At 54.2% G+C, this 19,349-nt stretch overlaps 2 protein-coding genes across 10 annotated transcripts in view; one reads left to right on the forward strand and one right to left on the reverse strand.

Moving 5' to 3' along the window:
- DHX30 (DExH-box helicase 30) overlaps positions 1-15,381 on the forward strand; it is a 30,785-nt gene extending 15,404 nt beyond the window's left edge. For all 5 annotated transcript variants that reach the window (XM_061196688.1, XM_061196687.1, XM_061196690.1 and 2 more), the window contains 18 exons: positions 395-525; positions 1,160-1,270; positions 6,842-7,143; positions 7,625-7,745; positions 8,491-8,640; positions 10,934-11,086; positions 11,393-12,229; positions 12,475-12,550; positions 12,636-12,740; positions 13,002-13,177; positions 13,375-13,581; positions 13,665-13,746; positions 13,817-14,010; positions 14,112-14,271; positions 14,386-14,543; positions 14,636-14,739; positions 14,818-14,957; positions 15,055-15,381. In XM_061196688.1, the coding sequence (XP_061052671.1) occupies positions 395-525; positions 1,160-1,270; positions 6,842-7,143; positions 7,625-7,745; positions 8,491-8,640; positions 10,934-11,086; positions 11,393-12,229; positions 12,475-12,550; positions 12,636-12,740; positions 13,002-13,177; positions 13,375-13,581; positions 13,665-13,746; positions 13,817-14,010; positions 14,112-14,271; positions 14,386-14,543; positions 14,636-14,739; positions 14,818-14,957; positions 15,055-15,308 (3,461 nt within the window). In that variant the 3' untranslated portion in view covers positions 15,309-15,381. The remainder of the gene's footprint in view (positions 1-394; positions 526-1,159; positions 1,271-6,841; positions 7,144-7,624; positions 7,746-8,490; positions 8,641-10,933; positions 11,087-11,392; positions 12,230-12,474; positions 12,551-12,635; positions 12,741-13,001; positions 13,178-13,374; positions 13,582-13,664; positions 13,747-13,816; positions 14,011-14,111; positions 14,272-14,385; positions 14,544-14,635; positions 14,740-14,817; positions 14,958-15,054) is intronic.
- Positions 15,382-15,840: 459 nt separating this feature from the next.
- Positions 15,841-19,349, reverse strand: part of MAP4 (microtubule associated protein 4) — a 113,464-nt gene continuing 109,955 nt past the window's right edge. The window contains exons 21-22 of one of the 5 annotated variants that reach the window (XM_061196680.1): positions 18,279-18,468; positions 15,841-18,154 (exon numbers count right to left, since the gene is read on the reverse strand). In XM_061196680.1, coding sequence (XP_061052663.1) covers positions 18,147-18,154; positions 18,279-18,468 — 198 coding nt within the window. In that variant the 3' untranslated portion in view covers positions 15,841-18,146. The other 4 variants (XM_061196682.1, XM_061196685.1, XM_061196684.1 and 1 more) reach the window with 4 other exon arrangements.

Below are 19,349 nucleotides of genomic sequence, written 5' to 3' on the forward strand. Positions count from 1 at the left end.
GTCTTGATCTCCACTGTGTGTGTGTGGTTGATTTTGTTTTTTGTTTAGTGCGTTCTTTCAGACATCAGATTGGGGGGGTTGTTGTCATGTAGGCTTCTGTAGCTGATGTGTTAAGTCGGGAGCTTGGGTGGGGAAGAGGATCCTGGCTGGTTCCCCTCTGTGGTGTGGGGGGCGTTGGCCCTTCTATTTCAGGAGATGATCGTGCATTGGCTCTAGCCCCATTGTCCCCTGTAAACCCTGAAGTCATCCTCCCTCCTTTTTAAGATGCTCCTGGGTGGTTTGGGATCATGAGCCAACATCCTCAGTATCCAGTCCAGGGTTGTCCTGATACACACCCCATGGAGTTTTTAGAAGAAAAAGCACAACTATAATGCTTTTGTTCTTATTCTCTTAGCTTCTAGGGACCTATTAAAAGAGTTTCCACAGCCCAAAAATCTTCTCAACAGTGTGATTGGAAGAGCCCTTGGCATCTCACATGCAAAAGACAAATTGGTCTACGTGCACACAAATGGACCAAAGAAAAAGGTAACTCTGCTGGTGGCAAGGAGACATGTTGGTCTGATTCTGAGGAAGGAGACTGGCTGCTCTTTTCTCTCTCAGATTTCTTGTCAGGGAGGCCATAGAGTGGGTTTTCTGAATTGAGAATGGTTAGCAGAGAATCTCAGAGCAAAGCTAAGTCTGGAGAAGAGCCTGGTTTAGGGAAGGGGAACACGGGCAAGTGAAGTGAGACATTCTCATCTTGTGTAAGACAGGCCTCTGTACTGGGCCCTGGATTTGGTCCCTTCCAACTAACTGCAACTGTAGAGGGTTAGAGTTGATGATAATTCCTGCTCCCAGAGTCTTGTAGGTCCTGGGACCGACAGGGAGCATGCAGGCAAACCATTCTGAATGAAAATTTTTAAGGATAAAGATGGGTCCCACCTTGCCCTCTGGCTAGAACACGGCACTTTGAAGAAGCAAAACAGCTTGAGGTGGGACAGTGGCTTGAGGGTGGGGGAGTCTGAGCCTTCCAAGGAGTTAATGATGGGGTTGGGGTTCTGTCTTGCACTCAGCCCTGCTGCCATGAGGTCTACAGCTTTGCTGTTGATTCTCCATGTGGTTTGTTATACCTTTGTAGTCTAGAGAGACAAGGGTCCTGATTCTCTCTTCTCTTCCTCAGAAAGTCACCCTCCACATAAAGTGGCCCAAGAGCGTGGAGGTAGAAGGCTATGGCAGCAAGAAGATCGACGCTGAGAGGCAGGCTGCAGCTGCGGCCTGCCAGCTGTTCAAGGTGACCCTCCCCTAGTGAAAACGATGCAGACCTCCCTCCTGAGAACTCCTTGAAGTGACGGTCTTTCTGGTGTCATCTGCACCTAGGTTTAGGTTGGCAGGGTGTTCAACCACTCACCTGTCCTAGGCCCTTCCCACCTTGTGGTTCCTTTTTTGCTTCAGCCAGTGACGGAATAGATTAATATTATTTTCTTGCCACTGTAGTTATCTACTTTCTGTGGTTTCAAAAACCACAGAGAAGAACCCCTTTATGGAGAACACTCCCTCTGTACAGCACCATGGTGAGACTTCTATTTTGGTTTCTGTTTTTCTTTCCCTGTTATTTCATGTATTTAGGTTTTTCCTTGTAGCCACATAGTCCTCTCTTACTTACAGTGGAAGAATAATAGTCACTTCTCTCACTTCCCAGTGGTTGGACGTGGGTTGCTTTCAGTTTTTGGTTGCGCAGCATTTCCTAGACCTTCATTGTTGCTCCCAGCCTTTCTTTCCATCCCTAATTGGCTCCCTTCATGGCTGTGCCAACCTTGAATCTTCCTCACATTCCTAGGTCTTTGCTCTTGACAAGGACAAAGCTGTATTCCTTCAGCTTCTCTCCTGCTCATGGTCTGCAGACCTTCATTGTCACTGCTTCTCCTGGATCTGAGGAGGCAAGGTCCCTTTTCCTATCCTGGGCTCCCACACGACCCTTCTCTTTTCTCTGTTCTCTCTGTCTCTCTTCTCCATCTTGTTTCCCACGCTTTTATTTAATTTTCAGATCTTTCCTCATCTGATTCTTTTCTGTAAGCATCAAAAATTCTTCAGTGTTGGGGAATTCCCTGGCAGTCCAGTGGTTAGGACGCCACACTTTCACTGCCGAGGGCACGGGTTCGATCCCTGGTTGGGGAACTAGGGTGCCGCAAGCGGTGCAGCACAGCCAAAAAAAATTCTTCAGTGTTCTAATCCCTTCCCCAGGCCCTGCTTCCCTGCACACAGCTCTCCGTGCTTGTGGTTTGCATTCTTTCCACTCCAGCATGATAGCCCATGCTGTGGTTGCTGGTTCCCTTCACATCCTCATAGCGCCTGGTGATTGTTGGCTGACTGGGGCAGCTTTGCCAGGCTCACTAGCCTCTCCTCAGTCCTTGCTCTGCTTGAATGGTCTGTGGCTTTGGCACTGCGGGGCATCTTTTCCTCAGCCCCTGGGTTATACCTGCTTTTCTTGTCTCTGGGTCACTCCAGGCTCCTCTTCCTCTCCCACTCTCTATAAACATCTCCTTTTTCTGTACTCCTTCTGCTTGGGGAAGTCTTCTCTCTCAGAAATTCAACCATCCTTTCTGTGTTTAATGTCTTGGAAATCGCCATCTCCCTTAGAGCACCTCTACCTCAGGGGTTCTCAATTTGGGGGGGGTTTTGCCCCTCAGGGGACATTTGGTAACGTCTAGAGACATTTTTGGCGGCCACAAGGAGAAGAGTGCTACCTGGTATGACGCCAGGGATGCTGCTAAACGCCCCACAATGCACAGGCCAGCCCCTCACACAAAGAATTACCTGGTCCAAAATGTCTCTAGTGCCAAGGGTGAGGATGCTTTTCTGCCTGGGTGTAGAAGTCACTTTAAACCGAGACCATGTGCAGCAAGTTGTCATCACATTCCTCCCCAGCCTGTTCTCTGTTCTCTGTTCTCTATGCTCATCGCCTTTTTTGTTTGTATGTTTGTTTAATTGTGGTAAAATACACAAAATATAAAATTTACCATCTTAGCCACTTTTAAGTGTACAGTTCAATAGTATTAAGTGCAGCCACGTTGTTGAGCACCCAGTCTCTAGAACTTCTTCATCTTGGAAAACTGAGTCTCTATACCCAGTAAGCAACTCCCCATCCTCCCTTCCCCCCAGCCCCTGGCAGCCACCATTCTGCTTTCTGTTTCTGCGAATTTGACTACTCGTCACATAAGTGAAATCACACAGTGTTTGTCCTTTTGTGACTGGTTTATGTCACTTAGCATAATGTTCTCAAGGTTCATTCATGTTGTAGCAAGTGTCAGAGTTTCTCTCTTTGTAAAGGCCAATAATATTCAATTGTATGTATATATCACATTTTGTTTATCCATTCATCCATTGATGGACTCTTGGGTCCACTTTTTGGCCATTGTGAAATAAGGCTGCAGTGAACAAATATCTCTTCAAGACCCTGCTTTTAATCCCCAGAATTGGAATTGCTAGATCATATGGTAATTCTATTCTTAATTTTTTGAGGAACTGCCACACTGTTTCCATAGTGTACTATTATACATTCCCACCAACCGTGCACAAGTGTTCTAATTTCTCCACAGCCTCACTAACGCTTGTTGTTTTCTTTCATTTTATTTATTTATTTTATAGTAGTCATTCTAATGGGTATGAGGTGGTATCTCATTGTGGTTTTGATTTGCATTTCCCTAATGATTAGTGATGTTGAGCATCTTTTCTTGTGCTTATTGGCCATTTATGTATCTTCTTTGTAGAAATGTCTGTTTAAGTCCTTTGCCCACTTTTTAGTCAGATCGTTTTGTTGTTGAGTTATGGGAGTTCTTTATATATTCTGGAGTGTATAGCTCATTCATTCCTCAATATTTGTACTCAAATTTGTTCAGCTTTTTTCCTCCCAAACTAGATGTGTTTGTTAAGCATTGCCCTCAGGCTTGGTGTGAGGTGCTGGCAGCACAGAGGTGACTGAGGGTGCTCTTGGGGCAGCCACAGCCCAGAGAGGAAGCACCCACATGAGGGGAGAGGTGCACCTCAGCCTCCTGAATAAAGCAGGCTATTCTTGAAGAGTGAGTAGAAGTTTTCCAGGGACAGGGATGGAGAGGGCACTCCAGATAGAGGGCGCAGAGGCATGGAACCTGGGTGCACGCGAGCAACTAGAGGATTGTGAACGTGGGTCTGAGTGCTTGGCGATGGTGCGAACAGGTGGGCAGGAGCCAGAACACCAAGCCCTTAGGTGTCTCAGGTAGGAGTCTTGATTGATCCTGTGGATGCTAGGTCTGCTGACCGGTGGTAATTGGTGGAATGACACAGCTGAGTTTGCCTTTAGGAATAGTCCCTAATAGCAGTGGGGTCAGGCAAGACCAGAGTTGGGGGCACAGGATAGGTGAGAATGCCAGTAGCAGCAGTGCAGGAGTTTTCTTCTGGGGTTATTAAAGAGCTGGAAAAGACCGTGACTGCTCAGATGGAGGAGGGAGGAAGAGCGGGTTGGTGGGGAAGCATGAGCCAGCACGGGGAGCCCTGGAAGGGAAGCGGGTTGGGTGGGTGTTCATCATCAGGAACATCTCATGGCCTTGTGGGGGGGGTGTGTGTGAGTGGGAGGCAGGGAGGTAAGCATGCTGGCGTCCTGGGGAAGGCCAAGGGGGAGTGTGCTCTATGTGTTTTCTGTATAATCAGATTGTCCTTGTAAGCAGGCGGTGACGTGACGCAGAAGCACGGAGGCTGAGCCTTGGGCCAGGCACCCGTACTGCCCTGCCCTGAGTGGCTGTGCTTTCATGCATGTGGATGTGTGTGGCGTGCCCTTTGCACATTCTCTGTCACAGAATCCTACTGTTCTCAGGCATCTGTTCTTCCACACAGATTTGACAATCAATTTGTCAAGTGCCCAAAAAGTCTATCCAGACTTTGATTGGAGTTATGTTACACGGGTTAATTTAGGAGGCTTTTGTCTCTTTACGCAGAAAAGTTTCATCATCAGGAACTCCCATATTTTGTGTTCTTTTACCAAGTTTTATACTTTAAAAAAATATGTAAATCTATTCCTTTAAGTTCATTTTAGGTAGGCTATGGTTATTGTTGCTGTTGTGAATAGAATTTTCCTGATTACATTTTATTGTTTTTTTAGATTTTTTTGATGTGGACCATTTTTAAAGTCTTTATTGAATTTGTTACAATATTGCTTCTGTTTTATGTTTTGGTTTTTTGGCTGCGAGGCATGTGGGATCTTAGCTCCCCGACCAGGGATCAAACCCGCACGCCCTGCATTGGAAGGTGAAGTCTTAACCACTGGACCACCAGGGAAGTCCCTTCCTGATTACTTTTTTTTTTTTTTAACATCTTTATTGGAGTATAATTGCTTTACAATGTTGTGTTAGTTTCTGCTGTATAACAAAGTGAATCAGCTATATGTATACATATATCCCCGTATCTCCTCCCTCTTGCGTCTCCCTCCCACGCTCCCTATCCCACCACTCTAGGTGGACACAAAGCACCGAGCTGATCTCCCTGTGCTATGTGGCTGCTTCCCACTAGCTACCTGATTACATTTTAAATTACAGTTGGTTCTTTCAGAAATCTGAGGAGAAAGTTGTTGTTGTTGTTGTTTTTTAAAGATTTAATTTTATTTATTTTTGGCTGCGTTGGGTCTTCGTTGCTGCGCACAGGCTTTCTCTAGTTGCAGCGAGCGGGGGCTACTCTTTGTTGCAGTGCATGGGCTTCTCCTTACGGTGGCTTCTCTTGTTGCGGAGCACGGGCTCTAGGTGTGCGGGCTTCAGTAGTTGTAGCACATGGGCTCAGCAGTTGTGGCTCTTGGGCTCTAGAGCGCCGGCTCAGTAGTTGTGGTTCATGGGCTTATTTGCTCCGCGGCATATAGGATCTTCCCAGACCAGGGATCGAACCCGTGTCCCCTGCATTGGCAGGCGGATTCTTAACCACTGAGCCACCAGGGAAGTCCCCGAGGAGAGAGTTTTAAGAAGTGAGTGGTCACTCCTCGGCTTGTCACGAGTCAGGTGGGGCTGAAGCCGCACTGTGGAGCGGTGCCTGGATTCTGGCACCTGCCGTCCACTGTCACATGGCTGTAATGTCTGAAACCCTCTTGATGTGCCTGGCTCACCCGTGTTGTCTTTACCACTCCCAACTTGAATTTCTTGACCTTGTGCTCTATTCACGTGCTACTCCTGTTCTTCTAGCGTCTTGCTTATTTTTTTGTTCTTTAGACTCTGTTTTTCTGCATTTTTCTTCTGCCTCTTAGATTTTGAGCTTCTTGAGGGCAGAGACCAGGTCTCATCTCTCCTGATGGTGCCCAGGGTGGCAAGCATGTTGCTTTGTACATGCTAGAGACTCGGCAAATGTCTTACTTGATTCTCTCTAGAAAAGAATGAAACTGTAATATATTTTAAAATAATATTTTTGTATAACTGGCTTTAAAAACGTTTGGTGTTATTTCTAGAGTATGTTCCCAGCATAGGATTCTTGTGTCAGAGGTATATCTGTTTTATGGTGTAGACGACATATTTCCTAATTGCTACACTCACTGAAGCTTTCTAGATCACTTTGTGAATGCATCTGCTTCCCGTTGCCCTGTGGGGTTTTTGTGGGGTTTTTCTTTGTTTTGTTTTGTTTCTTTGGTCTTTTGTCTTAATAGCTGTAAGAATTTACCTTGTCATTGTCATCTGTTGAAGCTAGACATGTTAAGTGCTCTCTCTGTGCCCAGTTCTGGACTAGGGCCTGAGGTGAGTAGACAGGTGAAAAAGCATGGCTCCCACACATGAGGGACTTACGGTGTAACTGGGCAGGTTCCGAGCAGCCTGAGGTGTGAGGGTGGTATGGGCCCTCACAACGCCCCTTTTTTCCCCAGGGCTGGGGTCTGCTGGGTCCCCGGAATGAGCTGTTTGATGCAGCCAAATACCGCGTGCTAGCCGATCGCTTTGGCTCTCCGGCTGACAGCTGGTGGCGCCCAGAACCCACCATGCCACCTACTTCCTGGCGGCAGCTGAATCCTGAGAGCATCCGGCCAGGGGGACCTGGGGGCCTATCCCGCTCCTTGGGCCGGGAGGAAGAGGAGGATGAGGAGGAAGAGCTAGAAGAGGGGACCATTGATGTCACTGAATTTCTGTCTATGACCCAGCAGGACTCCCACACCCCACTCAGGGATTCGAGGTACAGCCAGGGGCAGGGAATGCAGGGGAAGCTGGCTGCACCTTGACATGGGGTGGGGGGTGTTCCCAGGGAGTCTTCTCTGAGATGGGAGGGTCCCTGCCCCACATCTCAGTCCGTGTCTCTGTTATTCATTGGTACATCTACCTGTTCTTGGGGAAAGCCATTTGTGGCCATGTACTGTATGGCTGGGCTTTTGCGAAACAGCAGCACGGACCCTCCCTCCAGCTCACACTTGGGTCCTTCAGAGGCCCAGTAACTACTCTGCCTGCCCCCTGCCCCTACCCTCCTATCTGTTTGGGGGAACTGAGGGAGCGCCAGGTGTGCTTTGTGTCTGTGAGAGGATCACAGGCCAAGTGGAAATGCCCCAGCCTCCTGGCTGCCTACTGCAACTATGCAATATCCTAGCCCCTGGGTCTCAGAGCAGGTGAAATTGGTCCAGGAAGAGAGAGTGCTTTTTCACCTAAACTTTCGGTCCTCCCAGGGGGGGTTCCTTTGAAATGACAGATGACGACAGTGCTATTAGGGCTCTGACCCAGTTTCCGCTTCCCAAGAACCTTCTGGCCAAGGTGATTCAGATAGCGACATCGTCCTCCACAGCCAAGGTGAGCTGGGTCTCCTATAAGTGTGTGTGACTGGGGAGCTGGCTTGGTCAAGTCTGGTTTTCCTCCAGACCAGGTGGGAGGGAGACTACAGGTATACGGGAGGGCCGAAGATGCCCATTCTCCAAGCCCAGCCTGGGCCAGCTGGGGGAACTCCAGGTCCTTGGAGGGTTGAAGCAGCAGGGACAGATTGGAAGTCAGAACACTGGAGCACAGGGAGGGGGCTGGGGACTGTAGGAGTGGAAGACCTATATCTGTTCAAGGGTTGCAGGCAGGAAAGGAGGGTTTGGGGAGGGGTGGCTGACTTGCTGAGGTTTTCATCTTTGTTGTCAAGCTGAGGGGCTTTGGTTAAGCAGAGCTTCTCTCCAGGTGCAAGGCCTTTTTGATCCCCCAGGATGTGCTTGGTTTTTAGCTTGTGTTGACAGCTTCAACCCGCAGCTACCATCACACCTGTTTGCTTTGAAAGTGCTGAGAGGACAGTGGGCTAGGAGGGCAGGTAGTGGCGTTGCCCAGATGCCGTTTCCTGCTGTGAAATCGTGGTACCACAGGAGAAGCAAGGCCAGGATCCGGGAGCTGCAGCCCCACAGGGCTGGCTTCTGCCTGTCCAGTGGCACTTCGTTTGTGGCTGATGCTTGGTACCTGCTCAGATGGGGGTTAAATCCATCTCTGCGTTCCTCGGCATTCTGAGAACTCCTGGATGTTTTCATTCCCTGCTTTTTTGTAACCATCTCTCTTGCCCTTTGTGTAGAACCTCATGCAGTTCCATACTGTGGGCACCAAGACCAAGCTGTCCACCCTCACCCTACTCTGGCCCTGTCCCATGACCTTTGTCGCCAAAGGGCGTCGCAAAGCAGAGGCAGAGAATAAGGCGGCAGCCCTGGCTTGTAAGAAACTGAAGGTGAGTGCAAGGTCCCTGGTGTGATGCATGAGATGTCTTGGAGCTCCCTGCTACCCTTGGCAAATGGTCCACTTTTCCAGAAAATGAAATCTACCACTGCCAGGCTTTTGGCCTGGGCACATAAGTATCTGGTATCCCAGCCTTGCTTGTCAGGCTGTGGGGTGCTGTTTCCAGGGCTTCTGCACAGTCCCTGTGGAGGTGCTTTGCCCGTGAGCTCAGCTGTTTCAGCACTGTTGGCTGGAACCTGGGTGAAGCCAGGAGGAGACCTGCTTATCATTCTGAATGGTATGGAGCTGGAGAAATGCTGTCTCTGTTGAGGGACAGACTTGGTATCTAGAAAGATCTTGATAACTTGGGCTTTGTGGCCAAAGCAAACCATGCGACGTTCATCTAGGATGAAGATTGAAGGGATCAACATCCAGGTGAAGGCAGTGGGGCTTACAGCTAGCAATCATTTTATTTATTTTTATATTTATTTTTGGCTGTGTTGGGTCTTCGTTTCTGTGCGAGGGCTTTCTCTAGTTGCGGCAAGTGGGGGCCACTCTTCATCGCGGAGCGCGGGCCTCTTCACTACCACGGCCTCTCTTGTTGCGGAGCACAGGCTCCAGACGCGCAGGCTCAGTAGTTGCGGCTCACGGGCCTAGTTGCTCCGTGGCATGTGGGATCTTCCCAGACCAGGGCTCGAACCCGTGTCCCCTGCATTAGCAGGCAGATTCTCAACCACTGCGCCACCAGGGAAGCCCTACTAGCAATCATTTTGAAGCGGCTTTGGAGGTCAGCTGATACCCCAGTTGTGGGAGTTAACCTGAACCCGTGGGGGTCTGGTTTGCAGAATGAGAGAGTAAGGAGGCCCTGTTTTACGCTGAATGGTCGGATATACCTTTGGTGTACATTTGGCTCTGGGAACTGAATTTTAGATAGAGCTGATAGTGAGGGGTAACAAGATCCTGGAGAACTGAAGAGGGATGGGCTCAGGTAAATGGTGAGAGGGAATGGATGTGTCATTACCTGTGGCCCAAGAGGACAGAACTAGGGCTAACTGGGAGAACTTTGAGGAAGTCTGAATTTTAATTTGATAGACAAAAACAGTGATGAACTTGTTCCCAAGAACTCTTGTTTTTGGAGGGTATTTCCACTGTCCTGGGAGCATTTAATTCAAATTTGTGAAAACTAACGTTGGAATAAGATTGCACCTGTCACCATTGTTCAGTCTGCTAATGTCCACATTTGTCCCCAAAAAATCACTTTTCGTTGACTGATTTTATTAAGCAACCGTTACAGATTGAAACTGAAAAATAAATGCATTGACAAAAAACAAAAACAAACAAACAAAAAAGTGATGAGAAGACGACCCTCAGCATGGTAGAGGCCTGTCTCAGGAAGGAGCAAGCTTCCAGGTGGCAGCAGTGTTCTGAGAGCAGCTGCCTGCCCCCGGTCAGAGAGGCTGTAGGTAAATTCTCACAGTCCTGGGAAAGGACAGAGGCCTCCCCTGCAGCAAGGTGGCCCTGTTGGCACCTCTTCTGTTCTGGCACGAGGAGGCTGGGGGAAGGGGATTGGTCCCTGTGCAGGTAGACTTCTTAAAGGAGGAAGTGTTTGCTCTGGGTTTTGGAGGGTGTGCGGAATCCGGACATGACAGACTATAGGGGAAAATGACTGGTTTTCCACACTTGCCCAATGTGTTGGAATGCTTTGTCTTATTTCTGGTGGGGTGGCTTTGGGCATATAGGGAAATAAAACAGAGAGTTTCCCTTCCAGTGGCTTATTTTATCAAGTTGCATAAGTAGGTATTTACGGGAACTTCCATGTACGTTTGTACGGTGGACTGGGTGTCATGCAGAGACAGGTGGAGGTGTGGCAGCTGGACGTGAAATGCGGCGGGGGTGGGCAGGCAGCGAAGGCAGAGGAGCCTGCGACTGGGTTCCGGGCTGGCTCAGGGCCTGGCCCGCCTGTCTCAGGTGAGGATTCATGGAGGTGAGCCTGGGCTGCTGTGGGGACTCTGGCTGCTCGGGGAGAGGATTCTCTGCGGCGCCCGTCTGCGTGGGTGGGGGTTGTAACACTCAGACACGCCAGGTCTGGTTTTTCTTGAATCATTTTTAACTTTTTTTTTTTTTTTTTTGGTGGAGACTTAACATTTTCCTGGTTCCTAATTTCTCCCTCCTGCACCATATCGGCCCAAACCCAAAAATGTCTTAGAAAAGAGGTTGCTCTGCACGACTTCTCTCAAGCTCCTGAGCAGGTCTGAGCCAGTTCTGGGGAGACAGACATAGACCAGCCGCCCGTGTCCCCTCTGCAGAGCCTGGGCCTGGTGGACCGGAACAACGAGCCGCTCACCCACGCCATGTATAACCTGGCCTCCTTGCGCGAGCTGGGTGAGACCCAGCGCCGGCCGTGTACCATCCAGGTGCCTGAACCCATCCTCCGCAAGATAGAGACTTTCCTGAACCACGTAAGAGAAGCCCCACATTCCTCCTCACCTGCCCGCCTTCATCTACCCATACCAAAAGCTTTCACCTGCAGCAGGTGGTAGTGACTCCCCGCTTTCCCCACTGGGGATGGAGCCTGGGTGCACCCTTGCCCTGAGCAGTCCTGTCTTGCCCACGAGGGTCCCAGGGCAGTTGAGGACTGAGTTCTGCCCAGCAGGTGGGCCATAGCCTCTGGCCAAGGTGAATTGTGTGGAGGGGCTGGCTGGCTGTGGGTAAATGAGAAGAAGGTATTTCTCTTCACCATTTTGTTTGCCTCTCCCGTCCCCCAGTACCCCATGGACAGTTCATGGATCTCCCCAGAGCTCCGGCTGCAGAGTGATGACATCTTGCCCTTGGGCAAGGACTCGGGGCCGCTGGGTGACCCTATCACAGGCAAGCCCTACGTGCCCCTGTCAGAAACAGAGGAGCTGCGTCTGAGCCAGAGCCTGCTGGAGCTGTGGCGGCGGCGAGGGCCGGTCTGGCAGGAGGCCCCCCAGCTCCCTGTGGACCCTCATCGGGACACCATCCTCAGTGCCATCGAGCAGCACCCGGTGGTGGTCATCGCCGGGGACACGGGCTGTGGGAAGACCACGCGCATCCCCCAGCTGCTGCTGGAGCGCTACGTGACCGAGGGCCGAGGTGCTCGCTGCAACGTGATCATCACTCAGCCGCGCCGCATCTCGGCTGTGTCCGTGGCACAGCGGGTCAGCCACGAACTGGGCCCCTCCCTGCGCCGGAACGTGGGCTTCCAGGTGCGGTTGGAAAGCAAGCCTCCAGCCCGAGGCGGGGCTCTGCTCTTCTGTACAGTGGGCATCCTGCTACGGAAGCTGCAGAGCAACCCCAGCCTGGAGGGCGTGAGCCACGTCATCGTGGACGAGGTGCACGAGCGGGACGTGAACACGGACTTCCTGCTGATTCTGCTCAAGGGCCTGCAGCGGCTCAACCCGGCCCTGCGGCTGGTGCTCATGAGTGCCACAGGCGATAACGAGCGCTTCTCCCGCTACTTTGGTGGCTGCCCTGTCATCAAGGTGCCTGGCTTCATGTACCCTGTCAAGGAGCACTACCTGGAGGATATCCTGGCCAAGCTGGGCAAGCACCAGTACCCACACCGGCATCGGCACCACGAGGTGAGGGGATACGCCCGCCCCGTCCTGCCCACGGCTCCTGGCCTTTTCTCCATGGATTCCCCTCCTCCTTCCCAAGCCTTGGTTTCCTTGCTAGAAATGGGAATGATCAGGCCTGCTTGGCAAGGGTGTGGTGAGGGTTGGAGGTGATGTGTCACGTGCCTTGACCTCACCGAGTCACGGTGGCCGCGTCCTGTACTCGACCCCTGGCCCCGGGGCTGTGACTGGCTTCTCTTCCCCCACCCCAGTCTGAGGATGAATGCGCTCTCGATTTGGACCTCGTGACTGATCTGGTTCTGCACATTGATGCCCGCGGGGAACCAGGTGGGTGCTTTCTTCTCTGCCCCGTGCCCCCCCTGCTCTCCATCTGCCGGGAGCCACTAGCTCATGCCTGCAGGGCCCTTTACAGGTGGGATCCTCTGCTTCCTGCCTGGGTGGCAGGAGATCAAAGGAGTGCAGCAACGCCTCCAGGAGGCCCTGGGCATGCATGAGAGCAAGTACCTCATCCTGCCAGGTGAGAGCATGTGTGCAAGGACGGTGGCCCCCGACACCAGGCTTGCCCTCTGTCCTGGGGAGTGACTCACCTGGGGCTCAGGGCCTTGGGTTTCTTAACAGGCTGCACTAGTTTTTTGCTGGCTTTGTGACCTCTACTGGGCATATTACTGATCTGGACTTCAGTTTCATCAAAATAGGGTCAAAATCCTTGCCTGCCCTCATATGGGGAGGTTTTGGCCGGAGCAGTGCCCGTGACCAGTGTGTTCTTGCTGCCCGCCAGTGCACTCCAACATCCCCATGATGGACCAGAAGGCCATATTCCAGCAGCCTCCCGTTGGGGTGCGCAAGATTGTCTTGGCCACCAACATCGCTGAGACCTCCATCACAATCAATGACATTGTGCACGTGGTGGACAGCGGTCTGCACAAGGAGGAACGCTACGACCTGAAGACCAAGGTGGCACCCATCTCCTGGCCCCGCCCCAGCCCAGATCTACCCTGGGCCTGTGTGTCTGGAGAAGGCCACACCTGTGGGATCTCAGTGTCCCTGCTGTGGGGGGCAGTTGAGGAGCTGAGTGAGGTGAAGGCCAGGCACAGGGGAGCATGGAGGAAGGCGTGTGGTCTGTGTGGCTGCTCACCTGCCCCCTCCCCCAGGTGTCCTGCCTGGAGACCGTGTGGGTGTCACGAGCCAACGTGATCCAGCGCCGGGGCCGGGCGGGCCGCTGCCAGTCGGGCTTTGCCTACCACCTCTTCCCGCGGAGCCGGCTGGAGAAGATGGCCCCTTTCCAGGTGCCGGAGATCCTGCGCACGCCCCTCGAGAACCTGGTGCTGCAAGCCAAGATCCACATGCCAGAGAAGACGGTGCGGCAGAGGTGGGCGGGGTGGGCCCTGGGAAGGTGCAGGTGGGGTGCGGGCTAACGGGCTCCGCCTTGTTCGTGCTGTAGGCAGTGGAGTTCCTCTCCAAGGCCGTGGACAGTCCAAACATCAAGGCGGTGGACGAGGCCGTGATCTTGCTCCAGGAGATCGGTGAGTGGTGCAGGGCTGGGCCGGGCTGCGGAATGGCCGTCAGGGGCGGGACTGACAGCTGAACTTGCAGGGGTGCTGGACCAGCGGGAGTACCTGACCACTCTGGGGCAGCGCCTGGCCCACATCTCCACTGACCCACGGCTGGCCAAGGCCATAGTGTTGGCTGCCATCTTCCGTTGCCTGCACCCGCTGCTAGTGGTCGTTTCCTGCCTCACCCGGGACCCCTTCAGCAGCAGCCTGCAGAACCGGGCGGAGGTGGACAAGGTCAGACCCAGTGCCTTTGCGTGGCCCTCTGCTCCCTTCGGTCCCGAGGTGGCTTCCTCTGGTCCCTGCCCTGTGACCCTGGCACCCTCCTCCCCTCCCAGGTGAAGGCACTGTTGAGCCACGACAGTGGCAGTGACCACCTGGCGTTCGTGCGGGCTGTGTCCGGCTGGGAGGAGGTGCTGCGCTGGCAGGACCGCAGCTCTCGTGAGAACTACCTGGAGGAAAACCTGCTCTATGCGCCCAGCCTGCGCTTCATCCACGGTCAGCGGGTCCCGAGCTGCCCTGAGCCCCTCCACCCTTCCCACTCGCACTGGGCCGGTGTACGGTGAGCTGTGAACCAGGGGCCCTAGGTTCACCCTGACTTTGCCTCCCCAGGACTCATCAAGCAGTTCTCAGAGAACATTTATGAGGCTTTCCTGGTGGGGAAGCCCTCGGACTGCACCCTGGCCTCTGCCCAGTGCAACGAGTACAGTGAGGAGGAGGAGCTGGTGAAGGGTGTGCTGATGGCGGGTCTCTACCCCAACCTCATCCAGGTGCTGCCTCGGGGAGGGGGCCCCAGGCCGTGACCTCTCTTTCCATCCCAGCTCCTTGCTCAACCCACCCACCTTTTCCTTCATCCTTGCAGGTGAGGCAGGGCAAGGTGACCCGGCAGGGCAAGTTCAAGCCCAACAGTGTCACGTATAGGACCAAATCCGGCAACATCTTGCTGCACAAGTCGACCATTAACAGGTGGGGGACTGTCAGGCTGGGGCAGGGCAGCTGGGGTGGTTGAGCAGGGGGGGCCTCACCCAGCTCTTTGTTCCCTAGGGAGGCCACACGGCTACGGAGCCGATGGCTGACGTATTTCATGGCTGTCAAGTCCAATGGCAGCGTCTTTGTCCGGGACTCCTCCCAGGTGCACCCACTAGCTGTGCTGCTACTGACCGACGGGGACGTCCACATCCGTGGTGGGTACCTGTACACCCCCCGCTCCTCCGGCTGCTCTGTCTCCTCACGGGTCCGGCTTCACTCACCCGGGCTCCCCGCGTCTTTCCCTTCCTCTAGATGATGGGCGCCGGGCCACCATCTCCCTTAGTGACAGCGACCTGCTGCGGCTGGAGGGCGACTCACGCACCGTGCGGCTGCTGCGGGAGTTGCGCCGGGCCCTGGGCTGCATGGTGGAGCGGAGCCTGCGCAGTGAGCTGGCTGCACTGCCGCCCTGTGTGCAGGAGGAGCACGGGCAGCTGCTTGCGCTGCTGGCAGAGCTGCTGCGCGGGCCCTGTGGCAGCTTTGATGTGCGCAAGACAGCTGACGACTAAGCCCCGTCTCCGCTGGGGCCATGTACAGAGTGCAAATGTTTATTTAAAATAAAGTTCTATTTATCCCTTGTGAGCATCGCTATCCGCTGGGGCTCCCCAAACCAAGAGGAAGAGTGAAGGCTCAGAAGGGAGGGCCCCAAAATCTTTCTTAGGAGAGCAAGGGGCTTAGAACCCAGCCCTCAAGAACCTGAACCACTCATGCGGGTTCTTGGCTTGTGCTGCTTGGCCCAGTCTAGTCGTCTTTGTCACAGCCGCGGTGGGAGGCAGTGTCCTTGCGCGTACGGCAGGGCCTGCAGCGTGGATCCTCTCTGGCTGGCTGCCACCTCCTAACCCAGGCAAATGGGGGACGGAGAAGTTCCACAAGCAGCCTTTAACCTTTGGTCACAGCCACAGATTCACAGACGAGGGACTGAGGTCAAGACTGCACGCTGCACCCCAGTCCCTCGATGCGAGGGGACAAGCTGGGGGCTGTGGGGGCCTCGGATGCTGAAGACGTAGACAACCAGGACGTATACAGAAGACAGGGCCTGCGTGGTGGGACATACGAGCTTTATTTGTTCTGGAAATCGCAACAACAATCACAGATCGACATGGTTAACGGCTGAGCCATAAGCAAATGGGGAAGTACAGAAACGTTCCAGCCCCAACGGCTGCAGAACAGAACACAGCACACACGGCCTCTGGTCCCACCTGTCAGGGCGGCCTTCTCAGCATCTCTGGCCTGTGGGACCCTTCAAGGGAGCTGTGACCAAACCACCTTTCAGAACACTGATCACTCCAGCGCCCCCTAGAGTGCTCTCCGCCGGGGTCACCTCTCCCACCCCTACCTTTGGCCAACGGAGTAAAAGGACCGAGAGCTTGTCCACCCCAGCATCAACACAGGTGCAGGTACCTTTAGGCCCAGCACTGTCACCCCACTGCATCTGGCACCCCACCTCCCACTGCGTTCTCCCAGTTTCATCTCACCCTTTCTTGCAGACAAAACACGGATGCCCTGATGTCCCTGGCGCCGTTGAAGCACTGTGTGGACAGTCTCTGGCCCTGGGAGCGCTTTTTCCACAAGACCCCTGCAATTTCTTGGTATGTGCTTGGGGAGCTGGGGAGATGGTGTCGAACCTCCCTGGAGAAAATGCTACCTCAGAAAGCGAGAGCACCTGCCCAGCCCAGACACCCTCCCTCTACATGGACTTCGAATCTGATGCTAGGTCAGCAGCTCCCACCTTCTCAGCGCCAAGGGGTGCCAGAGGAGAAGGTGGGGAGTGTGAGGGGCCAAGTCTGCACTGCAGAAAATGCTCTTCCAGAGGAGAAGCCTTGGAGACTCCCAGGCCATTTCACTACAAACTGTTACGTTTTAATCCTTTATTAGAAACCATGCAAACTTTAATACAAAAAATACAAGTGCAGTAAGAATCTTCGTGTCAATACAATTCCTGGGACTTATCATTGCAGCCATCCCAAGACCAGGCCTAACCAGGACACACCCCTTAGGCTGGCCTCGCCTCTCCTCTCTCCCCTCTCCAGTCAGGCCGTAAGGGAGCCTGGATGGGCCATCTCATGTACTTATTTTTTTTAAATTTCCAGACTTGATTCCCCACTATCCACATGAGTTCTGAACACATCGGGCTCCCTGGCAACTGAGGGCTCGAGTGTCCTAGGTTGCAGGCTTGGAGGAATTTGACCTCCATGGCCCTTTCCAGCCCAACCTTGTCTCCCACCAGATCCCAGGGAATGAGACAGACATAGATGCCAAAACCAGCCTCTTGGTTAGAAAAGAAAAGCAGCATACACACAAAATGCCAGAACCACCAGTCCACACTCTGACCAGCCCCTAGCGGTCCCTGCCTGCCCTCTAGCCCACAGCCCCCCACTGCGCCTGCCCTGCCCACACCACCTCCGGGGCCGGGGCCCCGAGCTGCCCAAGACAGGGCAGCCTCCAATGCCTCACCTCCCAGCTGGAGGCTTCAGGATCTCCCCTCCCTGTTTCCTTTAACACCTACCAACGACTTTCATTCAGACATGGCTTCAACCTGCAAAACTACTCCACCGGTTTTCAGGTTATTAAAAAAAAAAAAAAAAAAAAAGATAAAGTGTGACAGCAGCTAGGTAGGTATGGGAAGCAGCGGGGACAGGCAGCATTGCCCCTGACTAACTTGGGGGAGGGCAGCAAGAGGTGCCTGGCGCCACCTGCGAGGTGGGCACCACTGTAGGGTCAAAGGAAGAGGCAGTGGCTTAGCAGGCTCCAGGGTACGCAGTCAGCACCCAGCCGTCACGTGGACATCCACTTCCACTCTTCCCTCCAGATGGACCAGTGAGGAGGGAGGGTATGTCAGTTTCTCTTGGGTTTGGTCCAAAAAACCCAAACGAACAAAGAGGAGGTTGGACTCCGGCTCCCCCCACCCAGATCCCAGGAGGTCCCGAACTAGCCTCCCCCACCCCACTTTCCACCCAACCTTCTCCGTGGAGCAGCGGCGCAATGGTGAGGACGGGAGCCAAGCAGGGAGCTGGGTCTGGGGCCGGGAGTGGAGGGAGCACGGGGGCGGGGCTGCTGCCACCCTGGGCAAGTGAGGCAGGAGGGAGGGAGGGAGGGAGGGAGGGGCCTAGATGGCAGCCCGGGAGAGGGAGCTAGGGGCCCAGGTGCCTGAGCTGGGGCCGCCAGGGAAGTGGAGGGGGGCGGGAGACAATGTCGGCCCCGTGGTCGGTGCGGGCCCTGGCGTTTGCCCGGAACGTCAGCCTGTAGGTCTCAATCTGCAGTGACACGGGAGGAGGGAAGGGAGAGGGTGACGGGGGAGACAAGAGGGGGGGACACGGGGGACGGAAGACGAGACCAGAATGTCATCATTAGATGCCTGGAAAATAAAAGGTTCCTTCGTTAAAATTCAGGCCACACTCTGGTCAGGAAACAAAGGAGTTTCAATCTGCAGCCAGTGGCAGGGCCCCTGGCTGGCCCTTAGGCCGAGCCCAGCCACTTACTTGTCTCCTGGATCTGGCTGTCCAAGGTCTGGGCCTCCCTTTGGTCACCACCCCCTGCCAGGGTGGTGTGGCCACTGAGGCCACTGGCTGAAGTGGGGGCGCCAGCTTCGGGCGCTGCCTCAGGGACGGCCGGCTCCTCCCCAGCGGGGGGGCCCGGACACGGAGGGGCCTCGCTGCCACCGCCCTCAGTCTACAAATGAAACAGTGGGGGAGACAGTGCAGGGTCAGTCGGGGAGGGCGTGGGATGGTGATGGTGGTGGGTTTCACACACAGTCCCCACCCCCGCTGCTGCCGCTCCCCATTGGCTCAAGGTACAGTCACCTGGGAGTCTAGACCAGGTGCCACCCCCCGCCACCCCACCCCCACCGCCCCCCACCCCCGCCACCCCCCACCCCCGCCCCCAGACCAACTCCTGGCCTGGGTGGCAGGGTGCTGGGTAAGAACTCAGGCTCTGGAGCAGGAAAGCAGTGCAGCCTGGCCAGTGACACGCTCTGAGAGCCTCCTCTGGGAGACGAAAGGCTTCGTGAAGCCTCTGACATGAGAGGTGAAAGGTGCCTGGCTTCTCAACAAGGCTGATGCCAGATCAAAACACTTACGACAGCAGATTGTTAGCAAACAAGCTAAGGAACGATCTCAAATTGTGGGTCTGGAGCCACTAGGGCTAGGGAGCTCCGGGAGCTTGAACCAGTTCCCGAGGGGTGCAGGCCGCCACCTCAGACCTAAGGGACCCCGGGGCACTCCCTGCACGTGCGAGTGTTCGGAGAGGCTTTCTCGGCCATTCCTGGGGCAGCCCTGCCCGTGTATCCATCATTCATGCACCCCTTGACACAGGCCTCCTCTGTGCTGGGCACCTTTCTGGGGCCTGGGGACACAGAGGAGGGAAGAAGGTGTCCAAGGAGGTGTGAGGGAGACTGTGGGGGCCTGGCGAGGAAGGCCTTGAGGCGGCCGTGGACACCCAGTGTGAGTCCAGAGCACAAGAGGGAGGGCTGCTGGGAGGCACTGGCGAGCTGGCACGCCTGTGCTGGGAACGCCCAAAGGTGACAACAGGAGAAATCAGAGCAGTGAAAGAAA

Source organism: Eubalaena glacialis, chromosome 7 (assembly GCF_028564815.1).
Source record: "Eubalaena glacialis isolate mEubGla1 chromosome 7, mEubGla1.1.hap2.+ XY, whole genome shotgun sequence".
Classification (NCBI taxonomy): Eukaryota; Metazoa; Chordata; class Mammalia; order Artiodactyla; family Balaenidae; genus Eubalaena; species Eubalaena glacialis.